Below are 22,500 nucleotides of genomic sequence, written 5' to 3' on the forward strand. Positions count from 1 at the left end.
TAATCACCTTGATGGACAAAATGGCTGCCAGTAGTCGTTTTGCCACTGTAAGTGAAGATGATTTCGCGTTGAAATGTTTTTTTTTTCTCGTTTTTGAAATAATCACCTGTTATTTATACTAAAACAATTATTCGCCTCAGGCTCAGTGATTATCGATGAATATCCACCGAAACGAAGTCGAGGTGAATATTCACCGATAATCACTTCGCCTTCGGCGAATAATTGTTAAATGTGTAGCAGTGGTGTCGATGAAAAGATAGGGATTTCATCACAAATAAAGTTGGCAGCTGGTTTGAGTAGAGTAACCAACTTTGTCGTCATTAGTCAAAATGGATTTAAATGTTAGATTTAAAAATAATCAGAACAATTTGTCAGATAATTATGTCCAGAAATGCATGAAATTAGATGCACATGGATTTCAATAAGTGTCACGAAGTGTCCCCATGCTCTTTCATCACTCATGTCTTGGAATACAGACAATTAACATCACCTCAAGGCACGATAAACAGCTGCATGTACCCTAAGCTCAGAGGAGGAAAGATTAGTATCACATAATGCATAGCAATTCCTTTTATATTATCAACTGAAATCGTGACGTACCAGTAATCAGTATCTTCTAGCCACAATGCAGAGGTGAGTAGTGGTGGAGACTACCATGTTCAGTTTACAAACAGACCCTGGTGTCAAGCCTTTGGCTTCTAAGCATATACATGTATGTCATACTTTCATTGCGTGTCAGAAGAAAATTTTGTTGTCAAGGTGAACGATTTTATGTGTGCTACATTGAAATGTAGGGAAGCTCATGTGAGCTAAATGTACATCAAGAAGCGCTTAAGCGAAGGGCGGCAGCGTGTAATACCCGATGTTGTTGAGAGTCGATCTGTGGATGTGTACGTCTTCCTTCCTGGTTCTAATTAATTATTCCTTTGTTCAATGTAGGTAATCAATGAAAAGTAAGTTAAAGCTGAAATCTGCGTCTGTGCGATCGCTTTTAAGTGCATTGATCAAATCAAAAGTGCCACTTGCGGCTCATGTATGGTATATTTGATAAAATCTTCAACTCCAAAAATATGAGAAAATGTGGTTACTTCTGGGTTCTTCTGTGGCAAAATATAGTCACCATCGATCTGCATGAGTGAAGTCCATATGTGGAAAAAACTCTAATCCACACTTGTATAAATAAATTTATTCGTGACCTCTCTTCGGGTCAGTGATCGCATTGTGAAACAACCACATTTTGAATTATCAAAATATGAGTAGTCTTCCATGAGTCTTGACGAATAAATGTCAGAAATTAAATACAAAGCATTATAATCCACAGACCTACGAAATAATCACAGAGAAAATCGTGCATATCATCAACGGAGTGTGACAGTTTGCTATTCCCGTTGGAATGAGATGCCTAAAAGACATCTGGGATACTATTATGCCCTAAGCTAAAACTAATGCTAACCTTTACCCTTTTTACCTTATTTTTTAGAATAGGTGGGAAAGGCTTAGACTCAAAGGGACACTTTTTGTTGGATGTCAAAATTGGGCATGCATCTACATGTAATTACTTGTTTTTCTGGGCATAAGTGGATTAAGTGAGAAAATCAAGCAGTATGTAGCCAATGCTTTTTGTTGGCTGTCAGCACTTATTGAAATCACTGAAAAGGGATGCTACATGTATAATCACGAAATATGATAAAGCAACCTTTAAGGTGAATAGACCCTTTTCCCGATATGGCGGCCATTTTGATTTCCATTGTTTCAAATAGCTATTATAGGATGCCCAGGGGGCAAATACATATTAATTTGCCCCCTGGGCATCCCATAATAGCTATTCGAAACAATAGAAATCAAAATGGCTGCCGTATCGGTAAAAAGGTCTATTACAGTGTATTACATGTCTAGTGTTTCTGGCCGATATAATGCATGCCACGTTTGGCTAAGAGCAGCTAAGAGTTAGGGCATTATTCTCCCGTAATACCCATGGGCCGATTATGGATTATGCAAGTTAGTCTTTCTTCTTTAGAACCGTTCAGTTAGCCATATAATAAACAACTTAAATTGCTACTATGATCAAATTTTTATCCCTTGAATTTTTAGGTTTATCACATAGAATTCCAAAAAGATTAAAAACGCAGTTTATCATTTAGAAATATCTGCATTGGTCCCGGAGATATTTACGTTTAAAAAATGTGTAAAATATGCAAATGCCAGGACTGATGACGTCATTCATTCAACCCATTATAACATCAAGTACATGTAGAGCTATCTCAGTCAATTTACAGTAGGTACCATTTAAACTTGGTAGGCCAATAGTTCTACAGACAACACACCTGCGGCTATAAAGAAATTGGTTCCCATGGCAACTCACAATAATTTCCCAGCTCCCTCCAACCTGATTTCAATATTGTGGTGATCTTAAGCTAGAAAAACATATTTATATGCTTGCAGGATCATGCAGATGAGGCACCATTGGCAAAATTAATATCAAAATAGAACACCAAAAGTGGCCGGCAAAGCCTTTAAAGTCAGGGATGTCTTGAACCTAGTGTGTTGCCATGGTAACAAAACTGGTATGCACATATTGTGAAGAACATCTATAATCCGCATAATTCCCTAAAATCCGCATCCTCCACATAATTACGATATTTTCCGCATAAAACTGAAGAAATGCCTGATATTAGTGATAAAGCAGCTGCTTACCACCCTCACAAACACAAAAGCCAAAGAGATTGACTATTTTGAAACGCTTATTTTCCTGAACATTGAAGAAAACACACCATTTCGTTCGCAAGATGAAAGTTCGTAAGCAGTTTCCACTCATTTTTCGGGAAGGAGCCATTTTCATAACATACCCTAGGCTCAAAATTTTTAAAAAAAGATACAAGGTATGAAAATTTAGCCGCAAGTTATAGTAGCAAATTAAATTGCATCATTTGTAACTCTGGTAAAGTAGGGACAATCATTGCGATGAAGTTGTACAGAACAAAGAGCCCGCAATACGCATGTGTAAAAAACCGCTGAAAATGGTGAATGATCAAGGGAATGGATCGTGGTTCAACCACATCACAATTTTGCTCCATATCTCCAAATTGAAACAAAATTCATGACAAGAAACAAAATATTTTTTTATCGCTTTATTTCGGCAAAATGCCGATTACCAACCCTTTTATTTTAACGGCGAATGCAACTCGGCCAGATATCTTAATCGCAAAGGGAAAAAGCGATTGTATTGGTCACAATTTCGAGTCCTGATTTACCATAAGCATGTAAATACATTGGACAGGCCTAATTATTAGTTCTATAAATGTTTAAATTTCCGCATAATCCGGTGTAATTTGCGCATAATCATTGCATGTTTACGCATAATATGGCCAAAAATTTCTGCATAATCTTTAATTTTTTTCCGCAATGATCCTATCAGAAGCGCTGCTACATGTACTAGAATCTTACTGCAAAGAATCAAGCATTTCTGATACAAATTGGCTAAGACGTCTCTTTTCATCATTATTTGATCAAAATTCGATTGAGTTTATGAAATCATCACTTGGCTGATTTGCATGTTAAAAAAAAGTGAATATACCTGGAACAGAAAGAGATATTTGAAAATAGTAAACAGCATTTTTCTTCTTGTACAGACTACAAGTTTATGTCTTAAAATGGCTTAGATAGGAAAGATGCAAATTTTGTCTTAGTAGCACTTCAATAACCTTGACCGTTCAGACATTACATCAAAATCTCAAACCTCGGCCTAGCTGTATTAACCTCACCATTGCTCAGTCAATACAGCAAGGCCTTTAGTTTGCTGTAACTGCTGCTGTAACAACCTCACTCTTGGTTATGAAGTAGTTAATATTAGGACTTACTCTTGACTATTACTCTTTCCGTTTTTTGTAGGATCCAATGATCAGTATTATTACACTATGACCCCAGGAGGTGAAGTAGAGACTAACATAGAAAACACCGTAGACAATGGAGGTGAAAATTATGAGCTCATGTCAGGTGATGTGGAGACAATAAATGTAGCACCGCAGCTGGGTGATGAGACAGGACAAGAGTATGTTGCCATGGAAGAAGATAATGCGGAAAATTATGAAGAACCTAGTCAGCATGATCAGCAAGACAATCAGGATTCTGATCAACGGGAGGAAACCTATGAGATACCTGAAACAGGTAAAGATATTATTGTTATAGTTAACATATACATGTAAATTATTTTGTCTAGTTATATGCACACAGTATGATGACAGGATATTGAGTTTGTGTAATTACAATGTTTGACGTGTAAAGTGTGAAAGCTTAGCTCACACAATTTTTATCAGTCTTGTAGGACACATGCTCCAAAGTCAACCATGTAACCAACTGAGTTTTCATTATTCTTCTCTCTTTATTTGGCACTTTTTATTCTGTGGATCATGTACATCTATAATATCTTTCTCGGATGAACTTTGGGCAAAGAATGTTAGAATTGTTATTCTAATATAGAGAGAGATGGCTTGTTACATGTAGTTAGTCAGCAATGAGCATAATATCATGTACATCCTCCAACTAAAGATAAGGTAAGGGAGACGTTTCTAGAATGCAATGTACAATAAAATGTCTTTCACCTGTCTTTATGCTAGATGAACCTATCAGGTGCACTTAAAGTATTTGCCCAAGTTTTTCTTGGAGAAATAATGTATCCCATCATTACAGTCAACTACCCTCTATCCATGAGATGCTTAAATATTAGGCTAGTCTTACATGTACATAACTGTGTATAATTCATCTGGAAAAATCTTTCTTCTCTGCTGTAAAATGGCCATTCTTAATATTATATTACACATTATTTTGTGTACAAACCTTGACTTCAAAACAGTCTACAAGAGTAACTTCCTTTTATTGTCTTTCCAACTTCATCTTCATTTGGTGATAAATTCCTTGTTCAAGAAAACCTGGGCTTGGCATAGTGTTTGATGTACGTGTATTTGTACACATAAATACATTCACTTGTCAATTTTGCTGATCTTGCAATGTAGTATTATTGCGTTTAGACATTTTTTTCGAATTTGGCACCAGAGCTGGATTACAGCCACTGATAATAACTTGATAGTTGCTTTAAACACAGAGTTTTATGCCAAGCAAATCTTTGTGGTAATAAGACCAATATTGTTTTTCAGCAAAGGCAAACAAATTCACTTTTTCAGTGACACAGTGTTTGAAATTTGGACAATTTTTATGTTTTTTGGTAACTTGATCTCTTATTCAGCCAGATACAGTGTATTTTGCTCCTACAAGTTGACCATAAGTCTGGACCTAATGCAGTGTCTCCTATTCCTGCATGTGATGTAAAGACGCCTTATGGAATAGTTTAAGATAGATTAGTATTATGTATATAATAAAAAAAGTCAATGCTTACGAGCCAGAAAGCCCATCAGGCCGGTGCTTATCTCAGGTTTCCGTAGCATGAAGTGACTAGGAGTATTTATACTCCCCCCTGGATGGGATGCTAGTCCATCGCAGGGTTACCCCCAGCATTATGCTGGTACCCATTTATACACCTGGGTGTAGAGAGGCACTGTGACACTAAAGTGTCTCGCCCAAGAACACAACACAATGTCCCCGGGTAGGCCCCGAACCTGGACCACTCGATCCAGAGTCGAGCGCACTAACCATGAGGCCATGAAGCCAATGCATGGTTATACATCTGTGAGTTGTGTAGTATTAAGCAACAAGCAAAATGTCCACATGTATTATAATTGTTAAACCTTTCAATAGGGCATTTATCATTCCACTATTATACCATTTTCTAGTACTTTGGCTTCTTCCCGCATTGACTGAGAATCTTATTGATTTCACAATAAGGTGCATGCAAATGACAACTTTATTATTTTGATTAGATGACTTAATTTGATTGGATAAACAAAATGACTATTGACAAGCAATAACAAACTAAAAATTCTCTGGCTTTGCATTGTATTGAAAACAATATTTCTTTTATTGAAAAATCCAGTTCCATCCGTATTTGCTCTCTTCTAAACTGGTCAAACCAGGACACTGCAGTGTGTAACTTACTGTCTCATATTTTGTGCATTCTCTTGACCAATTGATATTGTAATATTAGTGGAATAATAAAGATTAATAATAATAAAATTATTGTTATTGTAATATAAATGGGATAAAATAGAAGCACCTACATTTGTAAGAGTTAAATAACTGGGTTTTCTGTCATTCGTATTTTTTTTCAGAAGAAAGTGAGAGTCAAGTTGATGGCATGATGAGGAAGCAGAAATCATCAACCCTGAACTTAGAGAACCTGACTTGTGACACCAAACCTGAAAATGTTAAAGATGTAATCAGGGAAGGTAAATTATGTTCTGCATCTCATGCATTCAAAAGATTCCATAAACTCAAAATAATGTTTCATTACAAAACACTAAATAAAAATGAGATGCAGGCTCCATAAGACAAACATCCGTATTGATTCTGTAAACTTAACCTTGTATCATTCAAAAATAATTTTATTATTAGTTCTTACCTTTACATTGGTTCATAGCTATTGTTAAAATGTGCAGAATGATAATAATAATTATCATCTGTTTGTATTACATGTATCTGACTTGTACCTGTACCATCAGTGACTAACTGTTGTAACATAATAGTATACATTGTACATGTATAGCTGTGCTCATACAAAGGTCTTAACATGTACACTGTAGTCTCTTGTTTTGATAATGAAGATTGGGCCATTGAAAGACCAGGAAAATTTTCTAATTTCACAACACAATGATCAACTCTCCTTCGTGTAGGTTTTCTGCAAAAGCACCGCAAAGAAGGGAAAAAATTCATTGGCAGCAAGTATCAGAAACGGTACTGTGTTCTGCGAAATCATGTGCTGTATTACTTCAAAGACAAGAAGTCGCCAAAACAACAAGGTTCCATCTTGTTGCCTGGCTACGAGGCAAAAACAGCTAACAAGAAGGGTCGGGAATTTACTCTAACACACCCTGATGGACATAGATCTTACCAGGTATTGATTCTGTTGATTGTTTTGTTAACACGTTGTAGTACATATCGTGTCTTTACAATGTATTTTGTCGATGCTGTTCTAATGTTTGAGATGTTCAAATTGCAAGATTGAGTGAAAAGACAATTGATTTTTTATAAAAGTGCCCATTGTTTGTGATGTTCCCTTGTGCAGAATGGGCCTTATTCGCACAGCCGCCATATTGGCCATAGATAATAGATTTCGTACCCAGAGCGTTGAGTTGAAATGTTTGGGAACGAGTTTTGGTGGAGCAAAACAAAAGTTTTCGAGCGCTTGGGACTTAACATGGCTGCCGTGTGATTAAGACCCATTGTAGCCATGGAGTGAAAATGAATCTAGAGAAATAATAATTTTTTGGCTTTTGTTGTCCCACACTGTACATGTATCATAGTTATTTGAGGGTGAAATGACTCTGGCTCCGTTGTGCAGAGAAGGAAAAGTTATGTTGTGAGTGAGATGATTTACCGGTAATTTTGAATCATGACTATTACATGTAATGGAGGGGACGTGCATGTCGTTTTTGATTGGTTAAACTTGCATAAATGTGTACAGGGCTGAAATAACCTGTTTCAAAAAAGGTTGTAGGTTACATGTACTTGTGTTGATGGACTTAAATTCATCCACTTTCAGTTTGAAACTTCATCAAAGGAGGAAACAGAAAAATGGATAGAAGCAGTAAGACAGGCTGCAAATGAACCCCTTTCAGAAGGCAATGTTGCAGAACTGGATAAACTGCGTAATAAGCAGCCTTCAGGTGATGAAGATAGCATTGTGGAGGAAAAAGATGGCAAAGTAGATGATAATGGGGAAGAATGTTATGATGACATAGGGGGTGGAGAAATTTATGAGGAAGTCGGCCAGTTGTCATCCTCCAGTCCCAACCAGCAGTCCAATCCACAGTTATCCCAGTATGAAATTACTGGACAAGTCGCCGTATCACCACCACCTGGTTAGTGTTCAAATTTAATTTGAGAATAAGGGTTGAAACAGACTGCTTAAAGCTTGCTTTAGGTTTTTGAAAAATGCCATCTGGCCAAACCTGTATTATCTTCCATGCATCTGCTGAATTAACTGGGTACATTTATGTTATGTAGAGTTACGATTGCCTTTGTCATTAATTTTCTGAAACACATGGAAGTCAACAGCGGAAATGCAAAATATCGTGTGGTGTACAGTGCCTGTGCTAGGCTCACCTGTTTTAATGTAATATCGTTGTTTTAATCCGCTTTGAAACGGAGTCAGTATCTTTCTATTTCATACATTAATTTTGTCAGCTCCCTCATTTCCCTTGTGAAAGCATAACTTAATCCTGTTAGTCATGTTGATGTGAATTCTTTTTAGCTGTTGGATCATCCTCAACGGAGCCAAGAGGAGATGACAACAATGAACTCCCTCTATCCCCTCCCCCACCCCGTCCTGTCAAGCCGCAGTCACAAGTGCATCAAGACGATACCCCACCGGCTATTCCAGCTCCAAGGCGTTCCAAACTTCCGCCACCTGCTCCCGCCTCAACAGAGCCCGCCGCACCGTTACAGGACGACATATATGAACTACCAGATAGCCCTGAAGACTCGGTAGCTTCACGACTTCCTGCTCCCCCAGGGGAAGTGGAAATAGAAAATTACGAACCGCTTGAGACCTTTCAGGAGCCTCAAGCCCCCGTACAGGCTCCTGCTTTCGTCCCACCTGTGGTTCCTGAGCGACCCTCTAAGCCCAAGGTATCCCCGCCATCAACTGTTGCTGGGCAACCAAAACCACGTAAGTGTTATGTAACGAATTTTATTAAGGAATAACGGTTAGCGCCATACACAGTGTAACACATGGTTGCAGTATGTGACCTTATTCATTTTCTACAAACTGATGTTTTGACTGTGTATTTTGCGTTCCTGGTGCACTAACGCCCGTTTAGACAAAAAGTATTTTACAAAAGCAGGTTAATGATTTGTACACGCAATCGATCCCAAAGAGTTTTCATGTGGGTGATGTAACTCTTGTCTCATTATGTAACATGGAGTTAATAATACGAGTTCATGGCAGTAACTTGACTACCGTGGGGGGATTTTAAATGTGACGTTTTTCGCTTGAGTCTGTCCTCAGAGCGAATCTGCGGTGCTGAACACTTGCAAATAGATAATTTTACGGTTGTAGCGAAGTTACCTTACCTAAGAATGGAAGCGAGGCTGCCAGTGACCCTTTTTTATAGAAACCTTTTGAGCTTTTCTTATGTTAATGTAGACTAATTAGAATTACAGCAACACAATTTACAGCAGCCTCGCAGCCATTCATAGGCCTATTTCCTTGTTTCACTCAGTCACCCGACGCAACATCGCAGTTTGTTAAGAAACTATCTAAATTGATTTTCAATTAGTCGCCGTAAAAACAAAACCAACCAAACATTTTGATCAACGGACGCGGTCAGTCAAACGAAACCTGCAGAACGCTATAAAACATTCAACCGTGACGAGGCAGGGGAAAAGAATTTCGAGTATGTCACAACTGTGGCCGTATTCCGATTCTTGATGGAGCAAACATGGAATTAAGGCTGATACGTATGAATCGTCTCAGATTCAAACTTTTTCAAATAAAAAATTACTCACTTGAACTTCCTTCACTTTTTCTTTCCAGTCCATTCGGCCTGTTTTACAGTTTAGCGAGTCAACACTTTATCAATTTTACTTTTGGCTTCTGGGACAAATAAGGTCCAGAAATAGTCAATATGCAAGAATAACGCAGTAAGATATTTATTTAAATTGGTCGTGTGTGGTCATGAGTGATTAAACCGAACTGAGTCGTATGAAGGTAGCGTGAAGAAGAGGTTCGGGTATCGTGTTGTGTGTTCATTGTTTTAAAAGGCAAGTTGTTTCTCTTGTAAACGGCCACCCTTGTTAACAGAAACGTGGTCGTGAACTCCGGGAGGTCATTTATGTGCCTGCGATTAAGACAGTATAATTAGATGGAGAGACGTGTAGCTAGCAAAAAGGGCATCTTGAAGACGATAGATGATCGCTTACAAGGTTGGTCGCTTAAGTTAAAGAGATTCAACTCTACATATCCAGAGATCAGTGCTGCTGGCTCAATGCAAGACCCTTGCAGCCGAGAAACAGTGTTAGGACGGCAGACCTATGAGCGCATGCTAATCGAATTCCTCGAACGTTTCAATTTAGATGGCGGTGGAGTTTCAGAGGACAGGGGCTGTCAGTGTGGCAGAAAGTTGAAGTCAAGGGGTCAGGTCGCGTGTGGCCCAACAGCGGAATCAAAGCGCGTCAGGTGTCCCTGTGCACGCAGTGGTAGACTGTGCACAGACAAATGCAAATGTCGGAATTGCTGTAATGTGCCAGACGAAAAGAAAATGGCGAAAAGCCGTGGCTGTCGTTGTGGGCAGGATACGTACAGAAGAACAAAAAGTCTTGAATTCGTAGCGTGTGTTGATGTCAAGGGGAGACGAAGAACAAAATGTCCTTGTTATAGCGTTGGGCAAGGCTGCGATGATGATAAATGCAAATGCTTCAACTGCCAAAACACTTTTGGTGCTTTGAGCAGGCCCTTTAGAGTTCCTCAACCTAGAAGGCCTGGACCTAGAATAGTTGGATGTCGATGTGGACAGGAAAGGAAATTGCATTCACCTGGCTTTGAAGCCTGTGTTGATAATGAAGCTATTAGAGGCAAGAGAAGCCTTCGAAAAACAAGATGTCCATGTTTTAGAGGAGGCATATCCTGCAATGAGTATTGTCAGTGCTTCAATTGCAAAAATAATTCCAGGGTTTTGACCGAGGTTGGGGAAGTTCCATCGCCAAAAAGAGGACGATTCTCTGCCGACGTTATCATTGAAAGTAATGTAGAGGAACTTGGGTTATTTAGCATGTAAACCTGCACGGCAAAATCGATGCAGACTCCAGTTTGTGCGGAGCCGTGTATGAGATTCAGCTGAAGAACACCCACCGTTAATCAGTGCAGAGGAACCATAACTTGTAACTCTGGACTTCCTTCAGTGATTTTATTCATATTGTTCTTTGGAACTTTCATCATTAAAAGTCGTCTCCTACCTATGTGCCAAATCCAGTTTTCTTTGAAATGTGTTCCAAAAGCGAGCGTCGTTCCGATGCAAGCTTCTTTAAAACTGTCTCGTATTGCATTTGAAACCTGTGCTCTATAAGGTAGTGGGTGATGAAGCGTTTTCCTGTTTTTCCTTTTTCAGTGAGGTGCCGCAAACTGACCTAAACCTAAGAAATTTCGTTTGCCTGTTATAACGGACGTATTGTCACCAATGAAGGCAGCCAATCATAACCCACGGCGCTATGCGCGGGAAGAGGCCTACGAGCATGTTATTTTTAGCCGCGGCGGAGAATGCAGCGCGAGATTTTTGAGCCAATCACAGCGCAGAAATGCACCCGACTAAAAACCACCCTAATATATCAACTATTTAAGTGCTACTATTTTATATTGTTTCATCAGATTTTAAAAGTGTGGTTGCTTAACACCTGACTGGCAGTTTTGAGCTTTGATTTGTATCCAAAGGCTGTTTACTTGTAGTGTAAGGTCCGCCATTATTCACTTTTAAAACTGACCCATTGGACCGTAAAGGATTGGATGTTGGGAAATGTGACGTCATTTACTCACTAGCTTAAATTTCAGTGTGTAAATGCAACTCATTACATATGTCAAACACGAATTTAAAGGTCTGAAAGCCCGAAGGCGGGTGCTGCATATTAATTCAGCCGCGTACGCAAGCGCCAGTGAGTGTTTTACGTCATTTTCTCCTCGATCCAGGGGCCCGTTTCTCGAAAGTCCCGAAACTTTACGGGCCATTTTCGGGTGTCACAATTCCCTTTGTATCTCAAGAACGGAGAGGATTCAAGTCGTCAAACTTTGTTAAAAGATCGACTTTCCATTGAAAGATCGGCTTTCCAAAACAAGCGGTTGACAGTTTCACAAATGACTTTCCGGGCCCGAAAAGTTTTCGGGACTTTCGAGAAACGGGCCACAGCTCTCTCAAGATTTTAAAGGTAGTAATGGTGGATCATCGTGTTTTTGAAATCAAGGCTTAAAACTTGGGTCAGTAAATGTGTTTGTTAATTTTGTTATAGTAGCACTATAAGCAAAACCTGGTGTGACGTGATTTTCAGTCCCAGTAAAGTCCACCGAAGTTTTGAGCAGAATCTTTTGAGGACTGAATTTTTCCCGCTGGGACTGGTTTTTAAGTGCGGAGTTTTTAAAATTCTACTCGTTGAACACCTGCGATTTGCAGTTACCTTTTATTTTAGTCTTATGTAAGGAAGACAAAGACGTTCAGAAATGGAGCTGATCAGGTACATGCTCGATGTCGATAGACATCTCGAAACATCTCTCGGGTCGGAACGCCAAGTACTATTTACAACAACACAAAGGTGTCGGGGTTTTTTCTTAGCTGTCTTTGTTTTCTTGTGGAGTACAGGTAGAGGAAAGCAGTTGTATTTCTTCACACACGTTTTAATGAAAGGTTAGAGGGACGATTCGTGACATTTATCATATACCACATGCATCTTATCCTGTATTCTGGACGCATTGAAGAAAGAGGGAAAGGATATATAGCCAAAGTATTTTAATGCACTATATTCCATATTTTCGTAATATTTTAATGAACCTTTCATTAATTATTACTGACAAAAAGGAGGGGTAATTTCCATCTCTTTCGGTGGAAAATATTGCCGTGAGAAATTTCGTCCAATGACGACAGTCATTACGCATTATCAGATTTCATCAGCATGAAATGTCTCATTCATCGGTTATGATGGTCTTTGTAGCAGGTAGTTGTTCTCTTGTCGATTTTGTTGCGCTGCCCAGGGGTTAAAAAGTCTCATTGATGATGGGTACAGACACCCACAATCTTGGATGGAACTCTTGGGAAGAATTTCGGCTTAAAAATCATTTGACGTACACTAACAAATAAGTCTGTTGGCCCCCTCTCCTCCCTACCAATGTCGATAATGGGGGTGCAAAATACTGTGTAAGCCTTTGGCCGTTTCAAAACCAACATTGGATTAGGGGGAGAGGGGAAAAGTAGGAAGGTTTTAATCTTTTATCACAGACAAGCTAGGGAATGTGTATTTCATAGTGGTGTGTCACGTTTTCCGCCCAACGCGTTTTGTACAAGATTGCAGGAGCTCTTGTTTGGTTAACCCTTCAAACAAGACTGAATAAGCAATGCTCTTTATTGGTTAACTTTACTGCCACAAGATGAACTGCTTGCGTTTGGTTCTTTCGGATATCGCTACCAGTCGAGAGAAGTAGGGAGCCTGTTGTTGTTGTTGTTGTTTATAGTTGAAGTCCACTTAGCTATCAAGCTAGTTCACAGGCATCCCACTTATAAGAATCTGAAAGAAGCAATTCAAACTTAACAGAAACATGATTAAGAACCCCAACTGGAAGTCACAATGCGCGTGCGCGCGTGCAACATGTTTGTTGAGACTGGTCAAACGAAAAGAAAAATTCGCACTTCCAATATGAGAAAAAAAGACATGCTGTACTATGTTGTTGGATCGAATGTTTGATGCTGTATCAAGCGCATTCCAACATCATCCATCATGTTGAATGGCCCTCAAACATGGTGCCGGCCAAACGATAAAATGTTGGTTCACCCAACATGTTTGATCGTTTAACATTCATCGTTTAGCCGGGCCTTAACGCTTTTCGTATCGACAGTGAATTAAAATTATCTGATATACGGGCCCATATAAAAGGAAAAAATATTTTTCACTTCTACAGAAGAGAAAGTTCCCGAAAGACCCGCACGGCCTGGGACCAAGCCACCGCCTGTGGTACCCGCACGACGTGACGAAACGGCTCCACCTGGCCCTGCAGAAGAGAAAACCAACTTGATCAACTACGCAAATGTGTATCAAGCCCTGTGGGATTGCGCCACAAACGAGAAGGACGAGCTTGGATTCCGGCGAGGAGATCTGATTTACATTTATGAAAAGCCGCATGCTGATTGGTGGATTGGCTCGCTGTTTAAGCCCCAGGGATTTAATGTGGGACTAGTACCCAAAGATTATGTCATGGAAGCCTATGAGATTACTGCATCATAATTTTCTCAAAATCGAGACAAGATTTTAGCAAGTTCATGCGGGAGTTCTAAGCCCTTGCATGTAACATTTCAGAAATTTAACATTTTTATCGCAATATTGCCATTTTCTTAAAAAGAAAATATGTTGGGTACATTTTTTTAGATTTAATGCAGCCATAATTTTCATTTTTTTTCAACATATCCTTTTTTATTGGAATCGTATTTTATGGCAACTATGCAGTTCATGGGAAAAATCGAGAATGGACATATTTTTATATTCTATAGTTTTTTAGTATGCAATTACCAGACTTCATTGGTTTCCTTTTCATAGCAGAGTTTCAACGACAACATCTTTTAAACGGGTCATGTAGTTGTACATATACATGTACTCCCTTATAAGGGCTTAATGGGGACGTGCGGCCAGCCAGGGTATGGTTTTCGGGATTTTTGTCTTGAACAGGGTATCGAATTTATCATTTTTTGTCTTAATCAGGTTATCGATTTATCAATTTTTGTGTTAAACTGGGTTAAATGTCTTAAACAGGGTATCAAAAATCGGAATTCTGTCTTAAAAATGGGTAGGAAAATCAGCGATATTTGTCTTAAACAGGGTCAGGGTATGAGGGGCCGCGCTGCACCTCCCCAACCAGTAATGCATCGAGTACCCCCCTCCCCCCCCCCCCCGGGGTAGTAGTAAACTCGTTTATTAAAACATACATTACAGTACAGTCGTAGGACTGAATATTAATTACGTACAATATAAAAATTACAATAAAACTGGTTAATTACAATTGTGTTTAAAGCTTATTTACATCGCGTGACTAATAATAAAAGTGTTCATGAAACGATCGGTGCGACAAACTGGAGTATTAAAACGTCTCATTTCTCAAACGCTGAGCATGGGAACTGGCCAAAGGAGGTAGCAGATTAGCCAGTTTGTGGTGTTCATTGCTTACAATATCTTTAAATAATTTAATAAATAGATAATGATTCAAGTCTCTCTGAAAGTGTTGAAATTTCGGCCTTATCCCATCGCCTCACAGTACAATAAATTAGGAAAGATAATTCGCATGGCTGACTACGTTCGATGTCATCAGACAAATATTTCGGGACACTATGACGGAATAGCTGACATGTGAATTCTAGCACTGATCGAATGACACTATAACAAAAAGCTAACAGGTCATCGGGGCTTATGCCGGCCCTCTTTAACTGACTCAAAAGATACAATCGACGTGGGGCTTTGGAGGTGATAGTATGCACGTGATCGTTCCATTTTCAAGTCATTACTGATTGTAACCCCAAGGACTTTAGCAGAAGATACCCTCGCCGTCTATCTTATTATGAGACCAGCTGGAAATGTGAGTGGACGTCAGGGAAATTGGCCTTATCTTTAATAAAGTCACAGATCGTAGGGACCTTGGGTAAAGATGGAAGATCGTTAAGTTTCCACACACGAGGAACTCTGCATTCCAGGAAAGAGGTGTTTAAAATATCGGCGATTGGAGAGGCGAGGATATCTGCATATTCTTTCAGATCCCAGCTGGGAAGATTGTCTGGTCCCCGAACACGTGAAGTGCTCACTGCCCTCAGTTTTCTCGCAACAGTTGCTTCTTTGACAGAAAAAGGCTCATCGTCCTCCGAGGCTACCAGGACATTCTCTGATAGGAGTGAATACCCCTGGATTACGCTAACAAACGCCTCATTTGTCTTTTCGCGCAGAACATTGTCGTCAAAGACCAAATTTGAATGGAGGGTGGTTCTCAGGTCACGCCCAATTGCCTTAGAAGTACCACAGCTGTTTTACTTCTCGCCACCAATCGCGTGGTTTGGTGTCACGCAGGCCTTTAACTTTATTTTCATAGTAAATCTTGCGTCAACGCCTCCGTTCGCCATTGACCTTATTTCGTAATATCTTAAACAGTGGCACATTGTTCCTTGCTAACGCTTTTTGTCAACTGAGAGTTCATCCAAGGGCGATCAGTTTCGAGTACCCTTACGGAACGTTCAGGCATGATAGTTTCCATCCCATACTTGACTATCTCTGTTAGGGATACTCAACTTATTCTCGCACGACTGATCTGGGGGGAAAATGCATAAATGGCGGCCAAAAATGTATTCTTCTGTTTCATGATGTGCTAATTAGACTCACTGGCCTCGCTCTCAAGAAACATTTCTTTTGTAATTTGTCCATACAAACGAGGCTAGTGAGTCTAATTAGCACATAAACAAAAGAATATGTTTTTGGCCGCCATTTATGCATTCGGTCTATGACCGTGAATAAGAGCGGGACTAAAGATTTCACTACGTGGTGACATTTCGCTGCGAGTTCTTCATATCCCACTTCCACATTTTAATGACTTTATACACCTCATTCCAAAATGGCCGCCATTTTAGTATTCTTTTGTTTCCCCAACCTTTTGAGCGTTTTCTCTAATTTCACTCGCTCCGCCATATTGGTTAACTGCATCGATATAGAGTATTTGAAAAATCCTCGTCACAAAATAGTGACCTTAATTTTTCAGGCTTTCCTTTTTTATCAGGGAGTTTAAGCACGCAACGTTTTCGAGTCACGGACGGAAGTAGGCTCTACCAGATTTTCAATAATCATCTCTAATAGTGAAAAGATATTTAAAGTGCTACTATGATAAAAAACATCACTTCCTTTTTTTTTTCAGATTGAAAGTGTGATTGCTTAACACTTGACTGGCAAAATGTTGAGCTTTGATTTTTATCAAAACGCCGTTTACTTTGATTGTAAGTTTTGGATTTCACGGTCCGCCATTACTCACGTTCACAACTGACCGATTAGACCTCAGAGGGTTGGATCCAGGGAAAAGTGACGTCAAAAGCTCAGTAGCTTAAAATTTATGCGTGTGAATGCAGCTTACTATATTTGCAAAACGCGAGTTTAAAAGTCTGAAAGCCCAAAACTCCCGTGCTGCATATTAATTCTGTGGCGTACACACGAATTGCATTCTTAAACTAGTGAGTGTTTGACGTCATTTTCTCCTCGATTCAACTCTCCCAAGATCTTAAAGTTAGTAATGGCGGACCATTAAATAGGAAAATTCCAGTTGAAATAAACCGGTGTCCTTTTGAAATCAAGGCTTAAAATATTGCTCACTTAGTGTTTAGTTAACATACTTTTGAAATCCAAAGAAAAATAAAAATTGACTTTTTGGTCATAGTAGCACTTAAAAATGGTACTGTCAAGACAAGGAAAAAAGCCGTCCCCGGCTCAAAAACGTCACGCTTAGGTAATATTCATAACTGCGATGAACAAAAAAACCTTCACAAAGTAGAAAAATAGAGTATATTTCGATGACGCCATGAGATGGGAGGTCTCAGTACACAGTATTCCAGTACTCAGTACTCCTTTCCCAGTACTCAGTATCCCACGACATAAAAATAACCAAAGGAAATAAAAGTTTCTTTTTGGAAAACGTCCACGAGTTTTGTTCATTTCCTTAAAACGATGAGTATTCCCCCCGGGGGAGGGGACTCGATATATCCCTGGGTGGGGAGGTGCGGCGCGGCCCCTCATACCCTGACCCTGTTTAAGACAAATATCGCTGATTTTCCTACCCATTTTAAGACAGAATTCCGATTTTTGATACCCTGTTTAAGACATTTAACCCAGTTTAAGACAAAAATTGATAAATTCGATACCCTGTTCAAGATCAAAATCCCGAAAAATATACCCGGGCTGGCCGCACGTCCCCATTAAGCCTTTATATGGGATTACCCCCCCCCCCCCCCCCCGGGAGTATTCCGTCCAGCACGAGTGAAAACCAGAGGTAAAGCGAGACAGAAAAGAACCTTTTTTCACGAAAATCATTAGTTTTTCTTCCTTTTAGAGATGGCTGAAATCTTTATCATCCGTGAGGTCGTTGTCGTTATCATAGTCTTCCGATGACGCTACCCTGTTGACGGTTTTCTCTCTCCAGTTTTCAAAAAAGGACCGGAAACCTTTCTGCTCTACATGTCGAAACCTTTGCTCCTTTGCGGAACGGTGATGCGAGTTTTCCTAAAAACAAAAACGCATTCATAATCGTCATCAGTATCAAAAAATAATTAAAAAGTGTTTTCACTCACGTGTTCAGTAACCTTGTTTTTTCACCGAAGCAAATGAAAACGTTTGCATGATAATAGAGCTCAATTACCAGGTCTCGGTTATTCAAAGGCTGGATAGCGCTATCCAACGGATAAATCACTATCCAGCGGATGAACATTATCAAAACCAATTGAGTTAACCAGGCAATAGCAATGTCCACCTTTTGAATAACCGGCCCCTGAACTGCAACATGGCCGCCGTCCCATTGTTTAGGTATACCAACATGGCTGCCGTGACGTCACGTGAAAACACTTTATGGGGAAGATATCTGTTTACAAACATTGACGTCAAATTTCTTTTGATATTCAAATTTGCCAACCACAGAACAAAAGAAGCCTTTGCTTCGGCATCCAATAAGGCTCTGGTTGGCACATAATACCAATAGGTGACGTCATCGATATCTTCGCTGATGTGAACAGTTTCAAAACAAGTTTTCTTGGCAGTTTTAATCCGAGTTTCGTAAACCCAACCCTAACAAAGGTTACTACTTCGACGCATCGCAGCAGGTACAGCCAATCGAATGAGCTTATCAAAACGATGCAAGTGCAGACGCAGCTAACTACGTTAACGCGAAACAATTGTATGGCTTAAACACTTCTGCATCTGATTGGCAAACAAATACACGTAATAGGAAGCGAGATTTCAAAGCAAAGAATTTCGCGTGGCAATGCAACATACAATTAAATAAGGATTAAAAAATAATCGGGGTGCCGGGATGGCGCAGTGGTGAGAGCACTCGCCTCCCACCAATGTGGCCCGGGTTCGATTCCCAGACTCGGCGTCATATGTGGGTTGAGTTTGTTGGTTCTGTACTCTGCACCGAGAGGTTTTCCCCGGGTACTCCGGTTTCCCCGCTCCACAAAAACCAACATTTGACTTGATTTGTCTTAATTGTTAATTTCAATTTACAGTGTCCCCAATTAGTGCTTCAGCGCTAGAACGACTAGACACTTAACTAAAGTTCCTTTCCTTTCCTTTCCTTTCCTTTCCTTCCTTTCCTTTAATTTACAATCATTCCGATTTTCTTCTATTGCTGGTTTTCACTCACGTGATCAACAGCCATGTTTTTCAAAGTTAAATTCCCGGAGGATTTGGTCGGGGCACCAACATGGCCTCCTTTTCTTTGTTTAGGGGCACCAACATGGCGGTCGTGACGTCATGTGAAAACCGAGAATAGCAGATACAATGAAACATCGCTCCACGAAAAGAAGGGCAAACAGTTAAGAATGCGCCATGCAAAGAACTATTTTTGTCGTTACTGCACAAATAAAACACAAGCATCTAAGATAGTATGGTTCCAGGTCTTACTTTGATAAAAGGTTTCTTGCAGGGCAGGTTGTAGACACGTTCAAGAACTGTCATGATTCGGTCATTAGGCCTTATGCCATCTCTTGTCATCCCCTACAAATCATGAATCAATCAATATCCATCATCCAATCACTGACACTCACTCGCTCGCTCGCTCGATCGATCATTCAATCAATCAATCAACCTAGAAGCTAGATGAACAGTTCAGTTTAACCCACGTTGATAAGCAAGGCACATACTTTGACAAGCTGGATGAGGTAAGTAAACTGTCTCTGTTTGGCTGCTCCTGCAATCAATGTTCCATAAACTGATTGAGCTGGAGTAACACCTACAGACTAAAGTAATAAAGAGGAAAAAATTATACATAAAAACATTTATTGATTAAATTCACCACTGATTGAAATGCTTCACTGTCAGTACGGTTGAGTGGTTTCAGCATGATTGCCACAGAGTCAAGTCCTTCTCTGAGGTTTTTCTGAGCAGTAACCCGTTGTTATGGGTCTGTGGTTAAAAAATAATTCATCTGACTTTTTCGTATCAATAATTCTAATTATAGCCAACAGTACTGTTCTGCTTCCAGACAGTTTGATTCCTAAACCTGTTGTGTTCTAATGTGGAGTGGAAAGTGGTCAGTGTACATAATCAAATAAATAATATATAGAGTTTTAAGCAATGGTTAGAAGACAATGATGTCCCATCCTCTTGTTGCCCATTTATCTTTTTATAAGCCCACCCCTCTTCACCCACTCAATCCTCATTCAGGCTCAAAATGGCAAACCTTCTCATAACCTCATATGTTTTAAATATTCAAATCATCTCACCATGCACCGGTGGCTCAGTTGGTTGAGCATCGGGCTGTCATGTGGGAGGTTGTGAGTTAATGACAGGGGGCCACCACTCAGGGATTTAAAATAACTGAGGAGATTGAGCTGCCTTTTGTAATTACATAGATCTGCAAATGGTTAGACTTCCAAGTCTTCTCGGATAAGGAATGTAAACCGTAGGGCCAGTCTCATAACCCTTGTTGGAAATTAAATAGTGTGGGACGTTAAAGAACCCACTAACTATTCGATAAGAATTGGGGATGTAGTCGGGCCCGGTGTTGTGGTCTGACCTTATCTGGATGGAGGCATCTTTTACTTCCTAAAATGAACTGTAAACTGTGTAATAAGCAGTCTGGCTGAAAAGTCCCCCATAAGCAATGTTAAGTGGACCTGAAAAGCCCTGAGGGAAGACACTAACAGCTTCACTTCACTTCACTTCACTTCACTTCACTGTTGCAATTGCAAGGTAAAATAGTCTTTCTTTTGAATTTTGAGATTAAGAACAAAATATCATGGGCTAACTTCAATTTTCAAAACACATCTTAAGTAATTGATGAGCACTTGGAATAAGGTGCATCATTACATGACTAGCTCCATGAGTGGGCATTAGATGAACCAAATCCTGCACTGTGATTGACTACCCAAGCGGGCAAGATGGAGCTATTTTTTCCCCGTGGGATTTTTTGCTTGGTCCTGCAAGATCAAAGATCATTTTTTGGTGTTTTATCCCATAGTCAACAAGCTTGTTTAGTCAAGATGCCTGTTTATGGACCTTGAGGAATGAGCATTTTGTCTCAATCCATAAACATGCAAAAAAAGAACTTGGCCAATATCCAGCCATCTTGATCTCACATGTGGTTAATAACCCATACCATGTTACAGTATTTATTCTTAATTTTAGTGCTCAGAGTTAATGAAAATAACAGTTTCGTACTTTGATCTCATTCAACAGGGCCAGTCCATCCTCTGGGCCTTTGCAACCACATGCAAGTACTTGGTAAGATTTTTCTGATGGAGCAACATTCAGTGTCTCCTCCAGATTCTTAATGTGTTCCTAATGACAAGAAACCACATAATCATGGTCAATAATGGTGTTAATCAACACACTCAGCACACGTAATGCTTCCACTCAAATGAAGAACTTAAAACATGTTACCAGTAAATGACAGATATGAAATACACCACTGAGTTTATATGTACAGCATCTGTACATATAAACTACTATAATTCAAGGTGATATGCGTGCACAACTCTCCCTAAACAACAGAGTATGCAATTTGTATTACTTCATCATCATGCATATTAATTATTTTTTCCTGACAGTCCTGGTTTATCTGTAAAAGTTCTTGTTTCATTTTCTAACATTATATTGTCCAACCTGTCTGTTCCATTGCATAAGGGTTTATTTGTTTTGACATAAGCTCTCTTAATATGAACACTACATTGCTCTGAAAATAAATGATGTTTAAGAAAGAAACCTAATGACATTTAGATAGTTATTATCATTGTTATCAACAGAATATTTCATTGTTCATTGGTGGTATACCTTGGCTGTTTGTAAATTTCCTTTGAGTGCACTCTTCCTCACCAGAGTGTTATAAAATGTAACATCAGGAGAAATATTACAACCTTTCATAAGTTCCATCAAGTATTCCTCCTCTGCGTTTGACGAAGTCAGATAAAGTAGCAGCTGAAAAGTACGCACATCAGGATAAACTTCCTCCACTGCCATCATTTGCAGAAACTTTTCTACTCCAGGAAAATAATTTTGTAATTTAAGATCTTCACTTCTTTCCATCCTGGCATTATTTACATCACCTAATGAACTGTCAGTATCTTGGGATAATTTGTCATAGTTGATATCTATTGTATCACCTTTATTGGCTTTTTCACTTACTTCCTCAGCCAATGAGTTTGTAAAATTTGTCATGGGATTAGAGTAGAAATGCAGATTTTTTGCCGTGTTGAAAACCTTAAAATCTCTAATGACCTTCAAAACAGAGTTATAAATGTAAAGATCTGGCTTTATCTTCATGCTCCTCATTTCATCTAACAGTTTGATTGCTATGCTTGGCCCCTCAACTTTGTCAAAAGAGCAGGCAGTCAGAAGTGATGAAAAAGTATGGCCGTCTGGCTTGACATTGTTGTGTTTCATTTCTTTGTAGATCTCAAATGCTCTGATTGGATCCCC

The 22,500-nt window shown here is 39.5% G+C and overlaps 2 protein-coding genes across 6 annotated transcripts in view; one reads left to right on the plus strand and one right to left on the minus strand.

The window, feature by feature from the left end:
- Positions 1-14,851, plus strand: part of LOC138059033 (SH3 domain-binding protein 2-like) — an 18,369-nt gene extending 3,518 nt beyond the window's left edge. For 2 of the 4 annotated variants that reach the window (XM_068904536.1, XM_068904538.1), the window contains exons 3-8: positions 3,889-4,164; positions 6,219-6,335; positions 6,780-7,000; positions 7,649-7,967; positions 8,360-8,776; positions 10,183-11,063. In XM_068904536.1, coding sequence (XP_068760637.1) covers positions 3,889-4,164; positions 6,219-6,335; positions 6,780-7,000; positions 7,649-7,967; positions 8,360-8,776; positions 10,183-10,883 — 2,051 coding nt within the window. In that variant the 3' untranslated portion in view covers positions 10,884-11,063. Of the gene's footprint in view, positions 1-3,888; positions 4,165-6,218; positions 6,336-6,779; positions 7,001-7,648; positions 7,968-8,359; positions 8,777-10,182; positions 11,064-13,759 lie in introns of those variants that run through there. The other 2 variants (XM_068904539.1, XM_068904537.1) reach the window with 2 other exon arrangements.
- The window catches only part of LOC138059035 (pentatricopeptide repeat-containing protein 1, mitochondrial-like), a 13,936-nt gene continuing 2,652 nt past the window's right edge, over positions 11,217-22,500 (minus strand). The window contains exons 3-8 of one of the 2 annotated variants that reach the window (XM_068904542.1): positions 21,856-22,500; positions 21,244-21,363; positions 19,725-19,820; positions 19,486-19,578; positions 17,883-18,090; positions 11,217-13,849 (exon numbers count right to left, since the gene is read on the minus strand). The exon at positions 21,856-22,500 is cut by the window's right edge and continues 198 nt beyond it. In XM_068904542.1, coding sequence (XP_068760643.1) covers positions 17,917-18,090; positions 19,486-19,578; positions 19,725-19,820; positions 21,244-21,363; positions 21,856-22,500 — 1,128 coding nt within the window. In that variant the 3' untranslated portion in view covers positions 11,217-13,849; positions 17,883-17,916. Of the gene's footprint in view, positions 13,850-14,994; positions 18,091-19,485; positions 19,579-19,724; positions 19,821-21,243; positions 21,364-21,855 lie in introns of those variants that run through there. The other variant, XM_068904541.1, reaches the window with a different exon arrangement.

Source organism: Montipora capricornis, chromosome 8 (assembly GCF_036669925.1).
Source record: "Montipora capricornis isolate CH-2021 chromosome 8, ASM3666992v2, whole genome shotgun sequence".
Classification (NCBI taxonomy): Eukaryota; Metazoa; Cnidaria; class Anthozoa; order Scleractinia; family Acroporidae; genus Montipora; species Montipora capricornis.